Consider the following 17,561-nt stretch of genomic DNA (forward strand, 5'->3'; position numbering starts at 1 on the left):
GATTTGAATAAAACGACATCATGAATGCAAAAAACGATGCAGCTGCATTCATATTCATATTTCCTCCTCGGTTCCAACTATTAATACAGAAATGCAAATGCATCACTTTTCTTGAAATTTAAACACAGGTTTATAAACGGTCTCAGCAGTTCTTAAGTACATTTAGTAAAACAGGTAAACACTTACTAAAACACAGTCATTGTGTCCTTACATGCTGTCGTTTTAGCAGACTCTCAAACCAGTTTCAGTCCAGTAGTGTCCGTATCACTGCCGCCCAAAATCAGTATCACGAGCTCAGTGTGTCACATGGCCTTGCTTGACCAGATGGTGCTATTCAAAATGTTGCCAGAAGGGATAATGAGCATCACTCTCATGCCAACAGTTATGGCAAAGATTTTATTCTGCACGTTTGATCTGAGACACGACTGGTTATTAGGGGTGCAACGATATTCGTATCGATATTGAACCGTTCGATACAGTGCTTTCGGTTCGGTACGCATATGTATCGAACAATACAACATTTGTAATTTATTTTATCAATTTTCCTTCTGACGATGCTGTCTGTGTTGAGCGCTCAGTGAATCTGTGTTCGACTACTCCGCCTAGGCTGCACTGTCCAGCGCAGATCCACTGAGCGCTCAACACAGACAGCATAGTCAGAAGGAAGAGCGCAGGGCAAGCTAGCAAGACAGAAGCTAAGCTCTCCTTGCAACAGGCAAATTGAACCTCATTCAGATCTGGCGTTTGGAATTATTTTGGTTTTCATGTGACGTATGACCCTGAAGGTAAGCGAGTCATGGACTAAAGTAAAACAGTATGTTGGATGTGCCATGCAATGCTCAATTACATGGGTGGGAACTAGTGTGTTAGTGCAGTTAGCTCGTTAACGTGTTGGCCATCTAGCCCCATGCACGGGGCGATCGGCGGTAGCTCGTTAACGGAGATTTGCCGTGTTGTGGCGTTAAGGTCATTTCAACGAGATTAACCTGAAAGCACTAGTGGGAACACAACGAATATGACTGCACATTTACGCCGACATCATCCTAGTGCAAAGACAAAAACAACAAGCATGCTACTAACTTTAGCCGAGTCATTTAGACAGCTGTTAGCACATGATTCTCCTTATGCTGCTGAGAATATAGCCCAGAAGAAGCGGATAGTATAGCTTTTATTTTGGAAAGAGACATTTCTCTGTAATAAACTCTCTTTTCCAAAGATGAGTGATTCCTCAATCAGATACAGGGCTCGCAATATCGCTAGCCCGACGTCCCGGAGCTAGCGATTTTTTCAGTCGGGCTACCAAAATCTCTCTCTGCCCTGCCCGTCGGGCTATTGTAGGAAGGAAAAATATATGTCAATGCTTTTGCATTCTTTCAGAAATGTAGCTGGGTAATTATGTCATTGGCATCGGTGAGCCACTGTCAATATGTGACATATTGAAGTCGCGTTTGAATTTGCGCTTGTTTTTTTGCTTTCACTTTGCAATCGTGCGAACTGTGTATAGAGAGCGACAGCACTGATCTGTGAGTGATGATAATTTGTGCACCAATTCCTCTGACATCGTCTTATTAATCGTTAGCTTACTACACAAACATGACAAGTGAAATCTCCCGCAGCTTAAACATGTGAGAGGTTGATCGCGCAGAGAATCGCTGAGCTTATGTGAGTGCGTGTGTAAAAGCATTTCAGTTCTGCTGAGCCAAATAAGACAGGTCAGGGTGAAGAAGTGACAGCCAAAGAAAAGCTTACCACAAAACGGAGAAGTTATGACAAATCAGACTATAAGGCAAAAAGAAAGTGCAGCTTTATGGTTTCATGGACAAAATAATTTCTGTGGCTGCAATATGACGAGCTAAATAACCAGGGCTGCACATAAGTGGTCCACAGGTGCGCATTCGCTGTCAAAATAAAAAACACGCACAAGGGTTAGGGTTAAATTTAAAAACTATACTTTTGAGTTAAAATATATATTTATAATTTTAATAAATGACAAATTAAAAATGCATGAACATTTTTTTGTATCGAAAAAATATCGAAACGTGACACCAAAGTATCGAACCGAACCGAACCGTGAATTTTGTGTATCGTTGCACCCCTACTGGTTATCCATCAAAGTTCAACACTTTAAAGTCCACAACTTTCCACACTCTGATAAGCACATCCCAGCGGTGACCGCCCCGCCGGTTCCCAGACTGCAGCCTTGGCGTTCGCTCTGGGGCTTATTTTTAGCTACACACATGGCACTTTTCCATTTTATCATTCTTTATTAAACATCTTACAAAGAAGTATTTAACTTTAATTAGTTTTACCAGAGTGTGCATGTTTATGGATGTTAGAGAAAAATACAAGGTGCAGATACTGCACATCTGCAGTCCCCATCAGGTCACATGTGCATATAACCAAAAGTCAAATACAGAAAATAATCCTGCTACTTTGGCCCTAGTGCAACTCTCTGTTGGTATTTGGTTTAAACTGCAAGAGTGGCTACAAATCTGTGGTTAAGCTGCACTTCCTGCTGTTTCTCCCTCTGTACTCGTTGCTCTTTAGGTCAGTATGTGGTAGTTTTCCATGTCCCAGTGGAGATTTCCTCTCGTGCAAGCTTTCCTCACGCGCACACTGAGCCCTCATCCTTTCTACACAAAATTCGTTTGTCTACTTCATAAACAAGACTAATAGTCAGCAAACATCTTGGCTTCACTTGGATTCTCAAGTTTAAAATACATGGAAAGTTTGGGAAACTATGGTTTACCCTGACGGGAGCATGAATGTGGACAGCAGCGGTGGCACCGAAATTTATTCAGTATTTGCTGAGGCATCAGATTCTCGACAGCTGGCAGTAAAGAAAGAGTCAGGAGGCTGGGTGTAGTGGACACCGGTATATGTCTAAGCACCGACCTGGCAGATCTGATTACAATGTTAAAAACATAGAGCTTAACCCTCATCAGTAACATGACAACTGTAACATGCTGTAAGTATGAGCACTTTTATGAAACTTCACTAAAGTGTATTATTGTGTTGTCAAGCTTGAATGCATTGTAAGTGAATGGGTTCTGTTTGTTCAGCTACAACTGGGAAGAAAAACTTTCTGACCAATAAGGTGGAGACGGTGGCATACTTGTGTTGTATCAGCCTATCGGAAGGTTTTTGAAGGTCTGATTTCAAGATATAACACTGGGACAGATGATAGTTTAACAAGGCTGTAGCAATATTACTGTTGTTATTGCTAATGACTGTTACGTGTCTCTGCTGGAGCAGACCTAGAGTAGATATTATGTTTTGTCTGTCCCTGCTCTCATGAACAAGGCATCTTTCAAACTGCTTGAAGGAATTTCTTCAGTTTCCGTAAGGATTTTGCCAAAGTTTAAGGTCATCCCAACACTGCGACACTCATTCTGAGTTCATTTGTGAAGTGTGACAGAACTTCACACAAATGCCAAACAGGACAACAGCAAGTTAAAACAATGCTGAAGTGTTTTTATTGTATGACGAACAGAAAAGAATTTGAGGTTGCAACGTTATCCTTGTTGCACTGCAATCTTGGGATGTGAGAACCTGAAAGCCTGAAATCTGTACCCCATCCACAACACACCTTTTCTCTGTACTCCTCCCCAGCACCCTGCAGTCACATGCGCCTGCAGGTAGATAAAAACCTCAAAAGAGACACTGGTCGCCATTCTGCTCAGAAGCTTTTCAGGAGCTTTCAGAAGATTCACGAGTTCAGGCGTCTCCACCGTGCAGACATACAGGAGCAGGTATGGACCTCTCACTCGCTACAAAAACATCTGAGCTGTATTCGGTGCAATACTGTGAGCCAGTTTCTTGTTTAGAGTGGATGTTTCAGGCTACAGCAGCATTACAGTAACTTTTGTGCATTTTTCCTGCAGTAATTGTGCGTTTACAAACACATTTCAGCAGCACATGCAAACCATCACAGTATAAATGCAGCTCTCTGTTTCCATATTTGGCAACCTTTGGTCTTCCACAACAGCTCCAGGACGGTGTAACCAGGGCAACAGAGTAATATATTGTCCTAAAAGGATAATATTTTACCAAGCCTTGCAACATGCTGCAAATAGCGACGCGCTAAATAGCATGTTAGATAAACTGCCAAAAATACATCCAGAGGAGCAGGTGTTTGGTCTCTCACTCTCATGTCATGAGCTCTCAGCAGATGGTGGAACATGAGCCGCTTTGTTTTGGACTAAACTCCATGTTAAACTGGACTTTATGACAGAGAAATATGGAGTGAAAGGAAAGGCCTTACTTCAGCCTGCAAATCGGTTTTTAATGCACAGGAACTGGAAATTATTAACCTGATAACCTGGGAAGTCATTAGCTTACATACGTGTAAAATAAATATGAAATCATTTGTAAGCGTCAGTGTTTCATGTGATTTCTAAGTCATTTTTAACATGTGACCTGTTTGGTGTAGGATGCATTTGGTGGGCACTTTTGGGCTTTTTCTGACCTTGCTGCATCTCTCTAACTCGCTGCTGCTGGGAGCCTTTAACATCAAATCCTTCGGAGACACCAAAGCCTCCAACACCACTCTGATGAACATCATTACCAAGGTCTGGGACTTTTCCCTCTTTGGTAGATATGACAGTTTGTACAAAATGTTCACATCCACCCATTTGTAATGCAATTTGGGTCAGAGTGCTTTCAAAACCAATCCAGAAGTGTTATCTTGTGTGTGCGTTTTGAAATAGTTTGAACTGAATTTTGAGAAATGCTTTGGATGATTTGGCCTGTTGCAGAAGTAAACCTGAATATTCCCAGAATATTCCCACCTCTATGCTTAAGGAATGATCAATGAAATAACTGGATGTGCAACAGCTGTAGCGTTGCCTTTACAATCTAAAGCTTAACACATGAATTTTTTCGTGCAAGGTAAAATATAAACAAACGTGATGTTGCAAGATGGACAATCAGCTGATTCATTTTCATTTTTTATTTGTTTTGCAGATTGTCCAACGCTATGACGTCATTCTGATCCAAGAGGTCAGAGACGGTGATCTCTCAGCAACCCAAAAACTCATGGAGTACGTCAACAAGTGAGTCCACACACCGAACATGGAACATTCAGAGTAACACTGAGCATGAAATGCAAACGTATGGAAACATAAAAGTGTGTGTTTGTTTCCCCCCAGAGATTCTCCTCAGTACAAATACATCGTCAGCGAGCCTCTCGGTGCGAGCACCTATAAAGAGCGATATCTCTTCCTTTACAGGTGCACCACGATGAAAAAAATAAGTCTCTACTCTACACACAGTGAAATGATATTTATTCAGTTCAATTTTATTTACACAGCGCCAAATCACAACAAGAGTCACCTCAAGGCGCTTTATACTGTCAGGTAGACCCTACAATAACACATACAGAGAAAAACCCAACAATCAAATGACCCCTATGAGCAGCACTTTGGCAACAGTGGGAAGGAAAAACTCCCTTTTGACAGGAAGAAACCTCCGGCAGAGTCAGGCTCAGGGAGGGGCGGCTGTTTGCAACAAAACATGGTTCGTTGCAGTGATGCCGTGTAAAAAGCATTTTTAGTTCTTGCTCTAAATATGTATTTTGTAGAAAGGGAAAAAGTCTTTTTCATGGAAGAATGTGAATAGTTTGATTGTTTTCTTTGTTTCTTAAAGCCAAACAATTTAACAAAAATAAAAATGACTTGTTCACGTTGCCCGGGGTTAAAGTCAGGATTGGTGTTGGATCATCATCACTTAGACCTCAGAGGGTTAAAGAACCTCCCATAAGTTTCTCAAATAACCATTCAAAACAACTTGATTAAAAATTTATATTTCCAGCATGTTTGTAGTGTTTGAGGCATGTTTGAAGTAATTTAACGGCAAATCCTCCGTCTTTGTTCTGGCATAAACATACATCTTATACACACTCAGAATTCAGAAGAAGTGATTTAAAAAAAGGGGAAAAGCAGAACTACAATAAATTTGTCCCGAGAAGCAACTGGACATGTTTAGAAATGAAGTACACACTGGCAGCAAATGAAAAGGTGGTGATTTTCTCCACAGGGAGGCGCTGGTATCGGTGGCAAAAAGCTACACCTATGATGACGGCCCGGAGGAAACTGGACAAGACGCCTTTAGCAGGGAGCCGTTTGTCGTAATGTTCTCCTCCAAACACACTGGTAGGTGCTGTGGCTCGAGCTATACAGCTGTTTCTGCATCACACTGATAATGATGTGGATCCTCATTCAAACATTTGTGCGTGGTAGTTCCTGGGACATGTTAGTCACTAGTCCTTTATCATTCTCATGCGGTGTAAGCGCCTCCGTCACTGTCAACACTCCTTCGTTCCCTTCTCTTCTGTAGCTGTGAGAGACTTTACTCTGATCCCTCAGCACACCTCCCCAGAATCAGCTGTTCGGGAGCTAAATGCTCTCTATGACGTGGTGGCAGATGTCCGCGCTCGCTGGAACAATGATGTATTTACAGCCTACAAGTAAAAATCATTTATTTGGTGGAAAAACACACATTCGGTAAATGCGACTCACACTACTCTCCCTGCAGGACATCGTGCTGCTGGGTGACTTCAACGCAGGCTGTAGTTATGTGTCCGGGTCTGACTGGCAGCAGATCCGCATCTTCACTGACAAGACTTTCCATTGGCTGATCACTGATGCGGCCGACACTACCGTGTCGCAAACTGTCTGCCCTTACGACAGGTAGACAGATTGTGGCAGGTCGTTCTGATGTGTGCACGCAAACTCTAAACTCTAATCATCTTTCTGTGTTTGCAGGATTGTGGTCACTGCGGACATGATGAGAGGAGTGGTGAAAGATAGTGCGAAGGTGTATAACTACATGACGGACCTGAATCTCAAACAAGATCTGGTAACAGATGAATTTCAACCCTTATCTCTGTAAGAATTCATTTGAACTAAAAAGCACAACCTGCCTCATTCCCCGCTGACACTAATGGAAACGTCAATATAAAAAGTTAACATAATGCTGTATTCACTGCAACTGAGACCATAGACTCGTCAGCAAAATGTTTACTGAGCTCCAATCAGAAGAGAGGCATTCTACACAAAGGGCAAAGCAGTCGCCCCATCAGAAATCATGCAGTTTTAAAGCACTTTTGCTTTTTTAATATCAGCTTTGAGCTACAGAAAATCGAGCAACTTTGTAAAGCAGTGGCTGTAGTAACGACCACAGAGATGCAAACAAAATCATAATGCAGTGTATACTGTAGTGATGGCATTACCATGCAGGCACGTTGAGTTTTTCAGCACTGGAAAGAAACCTGTGGAAACTGAAGCCGTCTGCAGCACAAACTGTGAGCCACTAAAAGAACGGTTTCTCTGTCTCTCAGGCGTTGGCTGTCAGCGACCACTTCCCCGTGGAGGTGAAGCTGAGCGGTTAGGCTCACGTTGCTTGAACCGTGACTTCCACAAGCTTTCCACACATCGTGCTCAATCTGCAGCCAGCACAATGATCATTCAGTTGGGGACTACTGTCAGCCACAGCTTCATGAAATGCAAATGCACAATAAAGCCACTAAAAGAATTTCACTGAAAACTTGTGTGTTGTAAAGAATTCGGCTTCTTGTTGCAGTGGAGCACATTTGTCTGGAACAAGTCTGAACATTTACTGAGACCCTTTGTTGATTTGGAAACCTTTAATAACGCGTGTGTATTTTATTTCACTTCTTTTGTCTGCTTAAATGTCTTCAGAGTTTTGAGTTACTGAAGTTTTTTAATTAATTTCCCAAAACAGCTCAGACACACAGCAAAACACTAACCTGCAAAACTGAGCCAAAAATGTTGAAAAAACATAAAAGAGCGGTAGAGTAATACATCTGTAGGGGAGACCGGGGATAGTTGTCACATCTTTGACATTTCTGTCTGTAAATTGGAGCTCTTTTAAGGTAGTGGATTCAAAATGTAATGCAAAGTATTTACATGTCTCTGCTATTAAATAGTGCAGCTACTTTCTCTGCAGCACAATTACCCATTGCATGGTATGGTCTCAAACACGAAGAGTGAAATGTTACAATTAACCCCATAGTCTGGGTTAGTTGTAACATATCCTGGGGTGAAATGTAACACAATGAAATAAGAGTACTAACAAAACATTAACATGTAATCTTTGTTTATTCAACACATGAATGCACTTAGAGCCATTTATGTAGCTGTGTGTGTGTGTGTGTGTGTGTGTGTGTGTGTGTGTGTGTGTGTGTGTGTGTGTGTGTGTGTGTGTGTGTGTGTGTGTGTGTGTGTGTGTGTGTGTGTGTGTGTGTGTGTGTGTGTGAGAGAGAGAGACAGAATGCAGAAATCTAGCTTAAATTCCAAATTATGGAATTTTCTGCAACTGAATATTTCATTAACTTTGGTTGGTCTTCCTTGAGTTTGGCCTCATTGGCTCAGTGGGCATTATAACCTACAACTTTTGCACCAACTTTGAACATAACAATGAAGCTGAAAAAATGTAGCTGTGCACCAGCATCGCAATTCCATTACTTTTGGGTTTCTTGCACCCATCCTGATTTATTTCCACTACCAATACTTCCTACTGGTCCATCTCTGACACAGTGGTCAGCATAATGTATGTGTGGGAACACAAACAGTGGAGGAATTGTGTTGCCAATGGCATTAACCGCATATACAAAGGTGACCAGTGAACCTCTCTCTGCTGATGTCGTTGCCCCAACTTGTTTAATATAAGTTAAAGTAATAGTGTGGTAAGTTGTAACATCTGCGTTATTGTTACAACTGACCCCGACTGTAGCTGTTACAACTGACCCAGACTCCTATAGCCATGGACTAGCTAACATTACAGCCAACAGCTAAAACACTAGCACTAAAGACCTACACAGAATATATCCCCATAGACATACAAATAACACAATTTAAGTTTGATGAGTTTAGCTGCAAAGCAGATAATGCTATTAGAAATTGAAATAAAGTAGAAAAACTTACTTTTTGGCATACAAATTACTTTTTTTCGTGTTAAATTGTCTGTGTTTGACAAAATGTGCTGATTTTTCACATGTGATAGCAGAACTGAGTTGGGCATGCACAGGATGAGTCACATCATTTGAAACTTAGCCCTGATTGGAGAAACTGGAAGTGTTACAACTGACCCACGTTACAACTATCCCCGGTCTCCCCTACACAAAAGAAGAAACAATGTATTCATTAAAGATTATTTTCAGTCATCTTCAGTTACTCCTGTAAAGCTGAAATGTGTTCACCACATATGTTAACCTGTGATTTTTAAACACTGAAATGGAAAATCAGGTTGTCTGCATACAAAAAGCTAAAGACGCCTGGGAAATAGACACACTAGAGTTTCTAATAGCGTCCAAGAGAAGTGTGCTTGGAGAGACGATAGCTGACTGCAGCCTCAAGATGGCAGTGATGTAGAAGCACATCACTTATGCTTTGGTATAACTGACTAGACAAGCACTGCTTGTCCTGGCTGAACAGTTGAGTTGGGGTTGCTGTAGTTCAGTTCTACTAATTGGAAGGTTTGCAGTTCAATACCAAGCTGCTGCAAAATACTTAGCCTCCCCCCCGAGGATGTAATATTAAAGTGAATACACGTGCTGATTTCATCTCTTTACATGAAAGAACATTTACTTTTCCAGGAGTCACATTAGTGACTTGTAGCTTTAGGCTTAGTAGACGACTCACACATTGACAAATCCAAACACATTTGAGGGTAATACTCTTAAATGTGTAAATGTAGTGCTCAAAGAAAACAGGGAGCACCACAGCAGAGGTCATTCATGTCTGTCACACACAGGACGTGACAGTGAAAAGTGTGGAGACACTGCACACCTGAAGTTTAGCCGATTGTGTTGCGCTGACACTCAGGTCCTTTTGAAGTGTCGTATATTGATTCAATTGTCCAAAACACAAACATACAAAGAATGAAAAATGCTCCTTGTTATAAGAATGCAAGATTCATTTTGATTTGGTTGTCCGCTGAATTTTTAACATTCTCAACTGTCATTTGAATGTAGAGACGTCTGAGTTACAGAGATAATGAATGAGAACCACACGCTTTAATCCATTTAATGTATGAATCCAGACATTTATTTGGATATTTCACAGTAAAAACCAAACATTTGTTAGAGATGACAAAGGCTTTGCCACATTTAGATGCACTAAAGGTCAGATTTGCTGTTAGTCCTTCATATGTGAGACTCTTTTGCAACAATTAGCAGTTTGCTCGCGTAAGCATACTGCAGGTAATGCTGAGTGATGGAGAAGGCTCGGCAGGTTGCCCGAGTGTACGGCTCTTCAAACCAAAACAAAAAGTCACACCCTAACCTCGAGTGTTTTTATTAACACCTTGAGGGGTAAATGCTGGGTTTTATCCCCCAAACATGTAGACTGCTCACTGCCTGATGTCAGATCACATCTGTAGCTGGTGCTACAAAGTGTGCAAACATGTTTCCCCTCTCTAAGCCTTTCTTCTCTTAAGCATCTCCAGATACATCCCCAGGGACTTCTGAATAGAGTCCTTGGTGATGAACTTGACAAAGTTATTGACATCAGCCTCTCTGTTAGCCGCCAGCTTGTCTATGGTTGGCTTCCTCATCATGGACTTTGTGAGCTGTCTGGCGTGATCTGCAAATGAAACAAATGCACATGTAAGGAAGCTGTGCATTCATATACAATTTCTTCTATGAATACTGACATGGGCTTCAATTCATTGCAAAATATATTCAATTGCAGCACTATTGTGGAGCACCTTTTATTTCTTATGTGGGAAAGTGACATTTCTAACAGGTGCTGAAAGCTTATGCTCTTTCTCTGCCTCCTGCACATCCTGCCAAGTACCAGGATGTACTAAATACTGCTGTACAGATGGAAATACACCCATATCGACACTTCTGAGGTACGAGGTTACATCTCCCTACATGCGGGTTCGTGCCACCTCACCTTAAAACAAACATACACTGATAGCAGCTCATTTTTTTCCTACCTGCCTTGGAAATGTTACCTGCAATTATATTACCCAAATGGTAAATGGACTGGTTCTTATGTAGCGCGTTTCTACTCATCTGAGCGCTCAAAGCACTTTACACAACTTGTGCAATCACCCATTCGCACAAGCACATCTTTCTAAGTGCTTCATAGCTAATGTTCACACACATTCAGAGCAATTTGGGGTTAGTATCTTGCCCAAGGATATTTGGCACATAGACCAGGGGAAGCCAGGAGTCGAGCCACCAACCTTCCGATCAGTGGATGACCTGCTCCACCACCTGAGCTACACAAATAAATCTACTTTAAATAAAACATCATTTCCTTGTCTTTGATAGTGTGCAGGAACCCTGGTTTTACTCCCCATGATGCAGTAGACTGCAGAACTACCTTGAACAGCAATAAAGTCGTTATTGACTGCACGACTTTCAGTCTCACATCGTCGGAGGAGTTTTGGCCCGTTTGTCTTTATAGTGCGACTCCAGCTCATTGAGGTTTGGGGAGAATTCTTTCATAAGGTCGCAGCATTTCAATCCAGCTGACGTCTGGACTTTGACGGGGCCACTGCAAAACCTCGATTCTTTTCATTTCCAGCACGTCTGTTGTAGGTTGGCTGCTGTGAAGGGATCGTGGCACAATTTGGGCAAAGCTTTCGATATTGGATAGATGCATGACGTGCTTATGATCGACTCACTGACTGCACCATGCAACATTATGTTCAAACGTTTCCGCTTTGGTGTCAAATGAGTCATGCTTGTCTGGTCTTGAAATGTTGACAAGTGCTAACATGCTAACTGAGCCTGTAGTCTCAGACATGTAGCTCGTTTTGTTTGTTGTAGAGTGTTGTAGTTCGACCTTGTGAAGACCGTGGAATTAACCACCTGAATACTCCAAAACCTCAACGTGCCAAAACGTCTGATTTTACAGAGGTGATCACACATTTCCATCTAACATCTGTTTGACTGAAAAAAACCCACAGCAGCATTGAGATAATAGGACGACCGATTAAACTTTGTTCTAGGTTCTCCTGTGTTGATTATGACACATATGAGCAGCACAGCAGCGAAGAGGACAGGCGGAGACATTTTTACCTTGACTTCAAAATGTGGTCAAATGACCAAAGAGCTGTCAGACTTTTTACTTTATCTTGAATAGAAACAAGATTAGAAATCTTGACTCAGGTGAATCTTTTTGGCAGCAATAACCTGACATACACATGAACATATTGTGCAGACCAAGTTGCAGCACCACAGGTGGAAAAAATGACAAGTATAACTGATGTTTAGTATACCTGGAATAGCCAACCACTTGGTCATGGTCTCTGTGGCTGTAGTGAGGACCTGGTCTTCATGCACCAGCTGGTCCACCAATCCTATCTTCAAGGCCTCTGCAGGGCTGTAGAGCAGCCCCAACTGTAGGGCCATCTCTGTGGCCCGATGTCCGACTGTGTTTACCATAGTGTCCTTAAACCTGCAGGAGCAGTTTTACAGTGACAAGACAAAACAAAGATGGGTGTGAAATGTTAATAAAACAGTTTTTAAACTGAGAAGTTGTATTGGTTTTAGGGGCTTTGGCACAAAATTATACAAACCCCGATTCAAAAAGATGAACCGCAGTGAGACTGAAATGAGTTCTTTGTTTTTATCTCCACAACATGAGCAGCGGCGTTACAGCGCAGGAGAACCATGCAAGAAGAAGCTAACTGCAAACCTCTCGCATTCACTGAGCTTAAATGAGACTAATGCATGTAAACTGTGTTTCTACCTTGCTGCTGGTACTATCAATTATTATTGTAATTAGTGTTGGTGTAATTTCTTACCAAAAAGGTGCTACAATGCCGAGCTTGGTCTCATTGAGACCGATGCTGTAACGAGGGTTATCCGCCATTATTCTGTAGTCACATGTCATCGACAGCAGGCAGCCTCCTGCAGGACTGGAGCCCTGGGTGATGAGTAACGAGAAGCCCGCAAGCTTATTTCAGTGTGTTTGCCCCCCAGAATGCACCACTCTGTCCTTGTGTGAGGTGCAGACAGTGTGGAGGTAGGTGCTGCGTTGTTCTATACGTACATTGACTGCTGCTATAGTGATCATGTTGGAGCCATAGAACTTGAGCCACATCTCTTGCACAGCTTTCCAGAACTCCGCACAGTGCTCTGGACTCTTCCCATACATGTCCAAGATGTCCAGCCCGGCTGAGAACACCTTGGGCTGGCTCTGGATTTCAGGGTAAAACACATCCAGAAGCTAAACCCGCTGGATAAACTGTCATTATACTTAGCATGTTCAAACTTCAGCTGTGGAACTGTAAACATGAAAGACTTCACTGTAACACAGATGTTAGTCCATCTGCACAAAGCTGCTTTAACTGTACCGAGGTGACGACGAGGCCTCTGCAGCTCTTGTCCATCTCCAGCTTCTCAAGAGCAATGCAGACATCAGTGAGAAACTCTAAACTAAGACTGTTGACAGGAGGACTCTGCATGTGCATCACTGCCACACCTGCAGAGACAGAGGCCATGATCATTCACTTGAATGCTGCAGTGATTGCTGTGCCAGGAAACCTGCGATGGAGATTTTGCATGCTTTGTGTCTGCTGATGATGGCAGCTGAGGTCACACTGGATTAAACTCAAATTAGTGATCCCTGAGAGGAAAGACAAACAACCTGAGCGATCGCCGGCCTGCTGCACTTTGCATCCGACTAATTAAGTCAATGGGGTGAGAGGATATTGATTCATACGGGTGTATCCACCCGCTAAGGTGCTTTAATTGGACTGACAGTGATGTGAGAAACTCACCTCAGCGGTCTCCCAGAGGCTTGGCTCTGCTCTGGATGTGGTGAGAGGAGGGGCTTTGGGGGCCACCACGCTGATAAATTCTTTTCTACTTTAATCGCCCACGTTATTGGATTTCACTCTACACGGCACTGCGGACATCAATATCAATGACACAGCCCTATAAAAGTGTGGGAGAAGCTCCTAGCCTCAGTAAACACTTTCCTGATGACTTTATGGGCTCAGTCAGTCATCGCAGCACCAGATCCACATATTTGATTTGCCAGGTTTTTTTGCCCCTCCCCCCTCTGTCTCCTCGCAGTCAGACTGGGAGGCGAGTAATATATAAGATGATATTTATTATAGCATAATAAATATACTAACATTGTTTTTCTGATGGAGAAGAAGATTTTATCGAAGTGTATTACACCTCCCTGGGTTGGTTAATAGCCTTGAGCATCAACTGTTGTTTTAAATATTCACACAGTTGCTTTTTTGCTGGGTTTGCATTATCCATCACGCTGCTCTAAGCTTGCTACGCGCCTCAGCTTTTAAAAATGCTCCTTTTATGCTGGACAATAACTTTTATTTAATTTCATTACAATGCAGCTTTGGTGAGTCACAGGTATTTCTGTTGTGGCTGCCCTTGATGTAATTTGGCTTCTTCTAGTCCAGCAGACGGACTCCAACTCCCCCTGGTGATCGTGGTGATCGTGGTGCTCGCTCAGCTCCGAGCTGAACATGCTACAGCTGGAGAACTGCCTCATGTGCCAGCTGGAGTTAAACAGGGGGAGTTAATGTCTGTGGGACAAGAGACTTACAGGCAGAGCCAGCTGAATTTTCCACACATCTGTATTTACATGACCTTCCCCTACATATTTAGAACAACTCACTCACAGTTGTACTTCATGTCTCATTTACAAAGCATCCTTTCACCTGCACAGTCGTATTAGCAAAATGCTCACCTGAGCTCTGGTCAAAATCCACTTTGATCTTCTGTGAGGTGGAGCTGCTGCTCCGCTGAGCAACAAGCGCAGGAGCCCTGCGAGCAGCAGCATGACCGCTGCAGGAGAGCTGGGACAGAAGACCTGCACAGGAACACAGCACACTGGCTCAGTTCAAAGTCATCGGTCACAAAGCAGCAACACACACATTCAAAAGACAGGAAACAGCCATGTAGCATACTTATTATAGAACTTGATATAATACGTATCAATGTGCAGTCGTGTTAATAGTTTGAAGAGATCCAAGTTGAAATGATGCACGAAAACATTTTTTTCTTTCGCTAATGAACAGAAAAACAGTTTCTCATGAGCTTTTGTTTCCGGAGCCTCTGTGACAGACAGCTAAAGCTAACAGCTGGCATGCAGCACATAACAAACACACTCTTCTTTACACGTTCAGCCTCGTATTCGCTCTCAGCTCCCGTGTTGTGGGTGAGTGGAGTTGCACACACCGACATAAAGAGACAAGCGCTGCGACCTTTGCTCCAGTTTCTGCAGCGCACCGTCGGCAGCAGGAGCTCGGTGTGTTTTGAGGAAATAGAGACGCACAAACTCGGACTTTCTCCCCCCGAAACTCTCAAACCTACCTGTTAAACCCGGCTTGGTCCTCAAACATGCCCTCAAAGCCATTTTCATTCGCTCAGACAGTCACGTCCTCCCGTTCTTGTCTTTAGCGTCTGGTCTTCTTCACCGGGTCTTTTAGAAACAGGCTTTTAGTTTGACTGTGTTGTGACGGAATAGCGCCACCTTCTGGTTGGCTGGCTTCATGATTTTCAATCCTGCCAAAGAATCTCCTCCTCAGTAATTTATTTCGTTTTTTTTTTGCTTCTTGAGCCACCAGTCATCTCTTCATGTTTTGTAAGAAAAATATAAAATAAGTGCAGCCATTTAAGCAAACATGCAAATACAGTATATGAGGCAAAAACCGAGTTTGCGCAATTTAGTTAGTTAATATTTGGTGTGAGGCCCTTTATCCTCCAACACAGCCTGAACTCTCTTAGGCAGCTTTCTTGTTGTTTCTTCAGGAATAGTTCCTCTATCCAGGTCTTTTTTTCTGCATTGGCAGTGTGTTTGGGATCATTGCCCTGATGAAAAAAATTAAGGCTTAACCAATCAGACACTTTTCAGATGGTATTGCATGGTGGATTAAACTCTGATAGTACTTTTCTGAATTCATAATCCCATCAGTTTTGACATGAATGCACAACACCACAGGTTCAAATGCACAGAACTGTGCTTTACTATTTGCTGGTTTATTCCTGTTTCTTGAGGACATGACTTCCAGATGCTGTTCATCTGCTGTACATGGGTTTTCAGTCCCGTCACTTCTTCTTTTGTCCTCCACTTGTCCAGTTTCTTCAGACTTTTTGAGGACATGGTGCACATCATCTCGAGATATACATATGATGAGTTTTTACTCGTCTGGATTGTTTTTCTCAAAGGTAATCCTTCTTCCTGCTGCCATGCCTTTTGATTGTGGGTAACTATAGTATTGGTACTGTTCATCCATATATTCATAAAGTGTCACAGACTACAGAAAATCACTCCTATAATTTGCCTCACTGCTCTTGTGCTCCAGTCAGTCATACTCTCTTCATTTAGACCGATGGCCGACTGACTCCAGGAAACACAGGTGATCCACAGAAGCAAGACAGGAAAAACAATCAAAACATTGAGCTCAGTCTAATTAACAGACCGACATCTATACCAAAATAAACAACAGAAACTCATCGTGTGATCAATAATCACACACCCCACTGATAATGTTTGCGAGCCGGGTATAGTGAAACGAGGGATAGAGAATCCAGGATTACCAACTAGCCAACATCCCTGATGCTCAAAGAAACCCTGTATCATAAATCACCATATAATCAATGAAAAATACAAGGTACTTAAAAGCTACTTTTTGTATATTTCTGATCTCCAAACTAGCTAAAAACCTTCAAAATGAAGTAAAGCTATCAAATAATCCAAAAATGTTCAAAAAATCTGTTTTGTGTTGAAGAGACATCAACTGAAGTTGAACTAGAGCGGGGCTGTACTTCTGTGCAAGACCAATTTGTACAAAAACATAGTACATCACATTAATGTAATTCATTATTTAACCAGGCAAGTCACTGAGAAGCATTTTTATTTACTATGGTGACCTGGGAAAAGGAAATCCCGCCCCCAGAAGAAATGGGGGCAGGGCTTTAAAAAATACAGCAGCAGACATCTGAAAACATGCCTGCTGGTAAAACAATGCTTCCTTTGGGGGATTTGGATAAGCATAAGAGAATAGATGGATTAAGAAAGTCCCTTTAAGGACATTATGAGCATCATGTAGATGTACTTTAATTCCATCCTCTTCTGCTTATCCAAGTCAGGGTCATGGGGGGCAAGGAGCCTATCCCAGCTGCCATAAGACCCTGGACAGGTCACCACTTTGTCACACGGCTAACACAGAGAGATTATTCATGCTCACATTCACACCTACCACCATTTTCAAATTAACCTAATCCCAATAACTGCATGTCTGGACTGTGAGCGGAAGCCAGAGTACCACACAAACATGCAAACCCCTGCACGGAAAGGCCAAAGCCAGGACCTTCTTGTTGTGCCACTGTGCTATCTATTTTATGGTCAGTTGATATAAAATTGTATTTATGTAAACTGCTTCAAGTTTTTGTCTATCGAGAAAAGAACACATCATAGACATCATTTTATTGTAGAAGTACTGTGTGGCTGAAACAATTGTTTTCATCGCCAAGTCTGACAGCTAGAAAAACAACCCATTTCCATTCTGCCGGCAACTGACCTGAGCAATGATACGACTTCCTT

The 17,561-nt window shown here is 42.4% G+C and overlaps 2 protein-coding genes across 2 annotated transcripts; one reads left to right on the plus strand and one right to left on the minus strand.

Annotated features, from left to right (window-relative positions):
- The first annotated feature begins 2,849 nt into the window (after positions 1–2,849).
- LOC308412023 (deoxyribonuclease-1-like) lies at positions 2,850–7,836 on the plus strand. Its single transcript, XM_080906093.1, has 9 exons — positions 2,850–2,968; positions 3,613–3,752; positions 4,966–5,054; positions 5,151–5,231; positions 6,037–6,152; positions 6,337–6,449; positions 6,535–6,689; positions 6,765–6,858; positions 7,340–7,836. The coding sequence occupies exons 1-9, from the start codon at positions 2,950–2,952 to the stop codon at positions 7,388–7,390; spliced, it is 858 nt and encodes a 285-aa protein (XP_080762219.1). The 5' UTR covers positions 2,850–2,949; the 3' UTR covers positions 7,391–7,836.
- A 2,199-nt stretch (positions 7,837–10,035) lies between these two features.
- Positions 10,036–15,464, minus strand: eci1 (enoyl-CoA delta isomerase 1). The gene is made up of 7 exons (XM_080905451.1): positions 15,329–15,464; positions 14,703–14,825; positions 13,336–13,463; positions 13,032–13,178; positions 12,784–12,905; positions 12,256–12,434; positions 10,036–10,604 (listed from the first exon to the last, which is right to left on the minus strand). The coding sequence occupies exons 1-7, from the start codon at positions 15,375–15,377 to the stop codon at positions 10,438–10,440; spliced, it is 915 nt and encodes a 304-aa protein (XP_080761577.1). The 5' UTR covers positions 15,378–15,464; the 3' UTR covers positions 10,036–10,437.
- Between the last annotated feature and the right edge of the window lie 2,097 nt (positions 15,465–17,561).

The sequence above is a fragment of the Rhamphochromis sp. 'chilingali' genome (assembly GCF_963969265.1).
Source record: "Rhamphochromis sp. 'chilingali' genome assembly, chromosome: 15".
NCBI classification, from domain to species: Eukaryota; Metazoa; Chordata; class Actinopteri; order Cichliformes; family Cichlidae; genus Rhamphochromis; species Rhamphochromis sp. 'chilingali'.

Excerpts from the sequence above, each read along its gene's own strand:
- LOC308412023 (XM_080906093.1), top strand. Across the intron at positions 6,153-6,336 it reads GTTCTCCTCCAAACACACTG|CTGTGAGAGACTTTACTCTG; the intron begins GTAGGTGCTGTG and ends TCTCTTCTGTAG. Across the intron at positions 6,690-6,764 it reads ACTGTCTGCCCTTACGACAG|GATTGTGGTCACTGCGGACA; the intron begins GTAGACAGATTG and ends CTGTGTTTGCAG.
- eci1 (XM_080905451.1), bottom strand. The coding sequence starts at position 15,377 with ATGAAAATGGCTTTGAGGGCATGTTTGAGGACCAAGCCGGGTTTAACA. Across the intron at positions 13,179-13,335 it reads GAGGCCTCGTCGTCACCTCG|AGCCAGCCCAAGGTGTTCTC; the intron begins GTACAGTTAAAG and ends CCTGAAATCCAG. Across the intron at positions 12,906-13,031 it reads TCACTATAGCAGCAGTCAAT|GGCTCCAGTCCTGCAGGAGG; the intron begins GTACGTATAGAA and ends CTCATCACCCAG.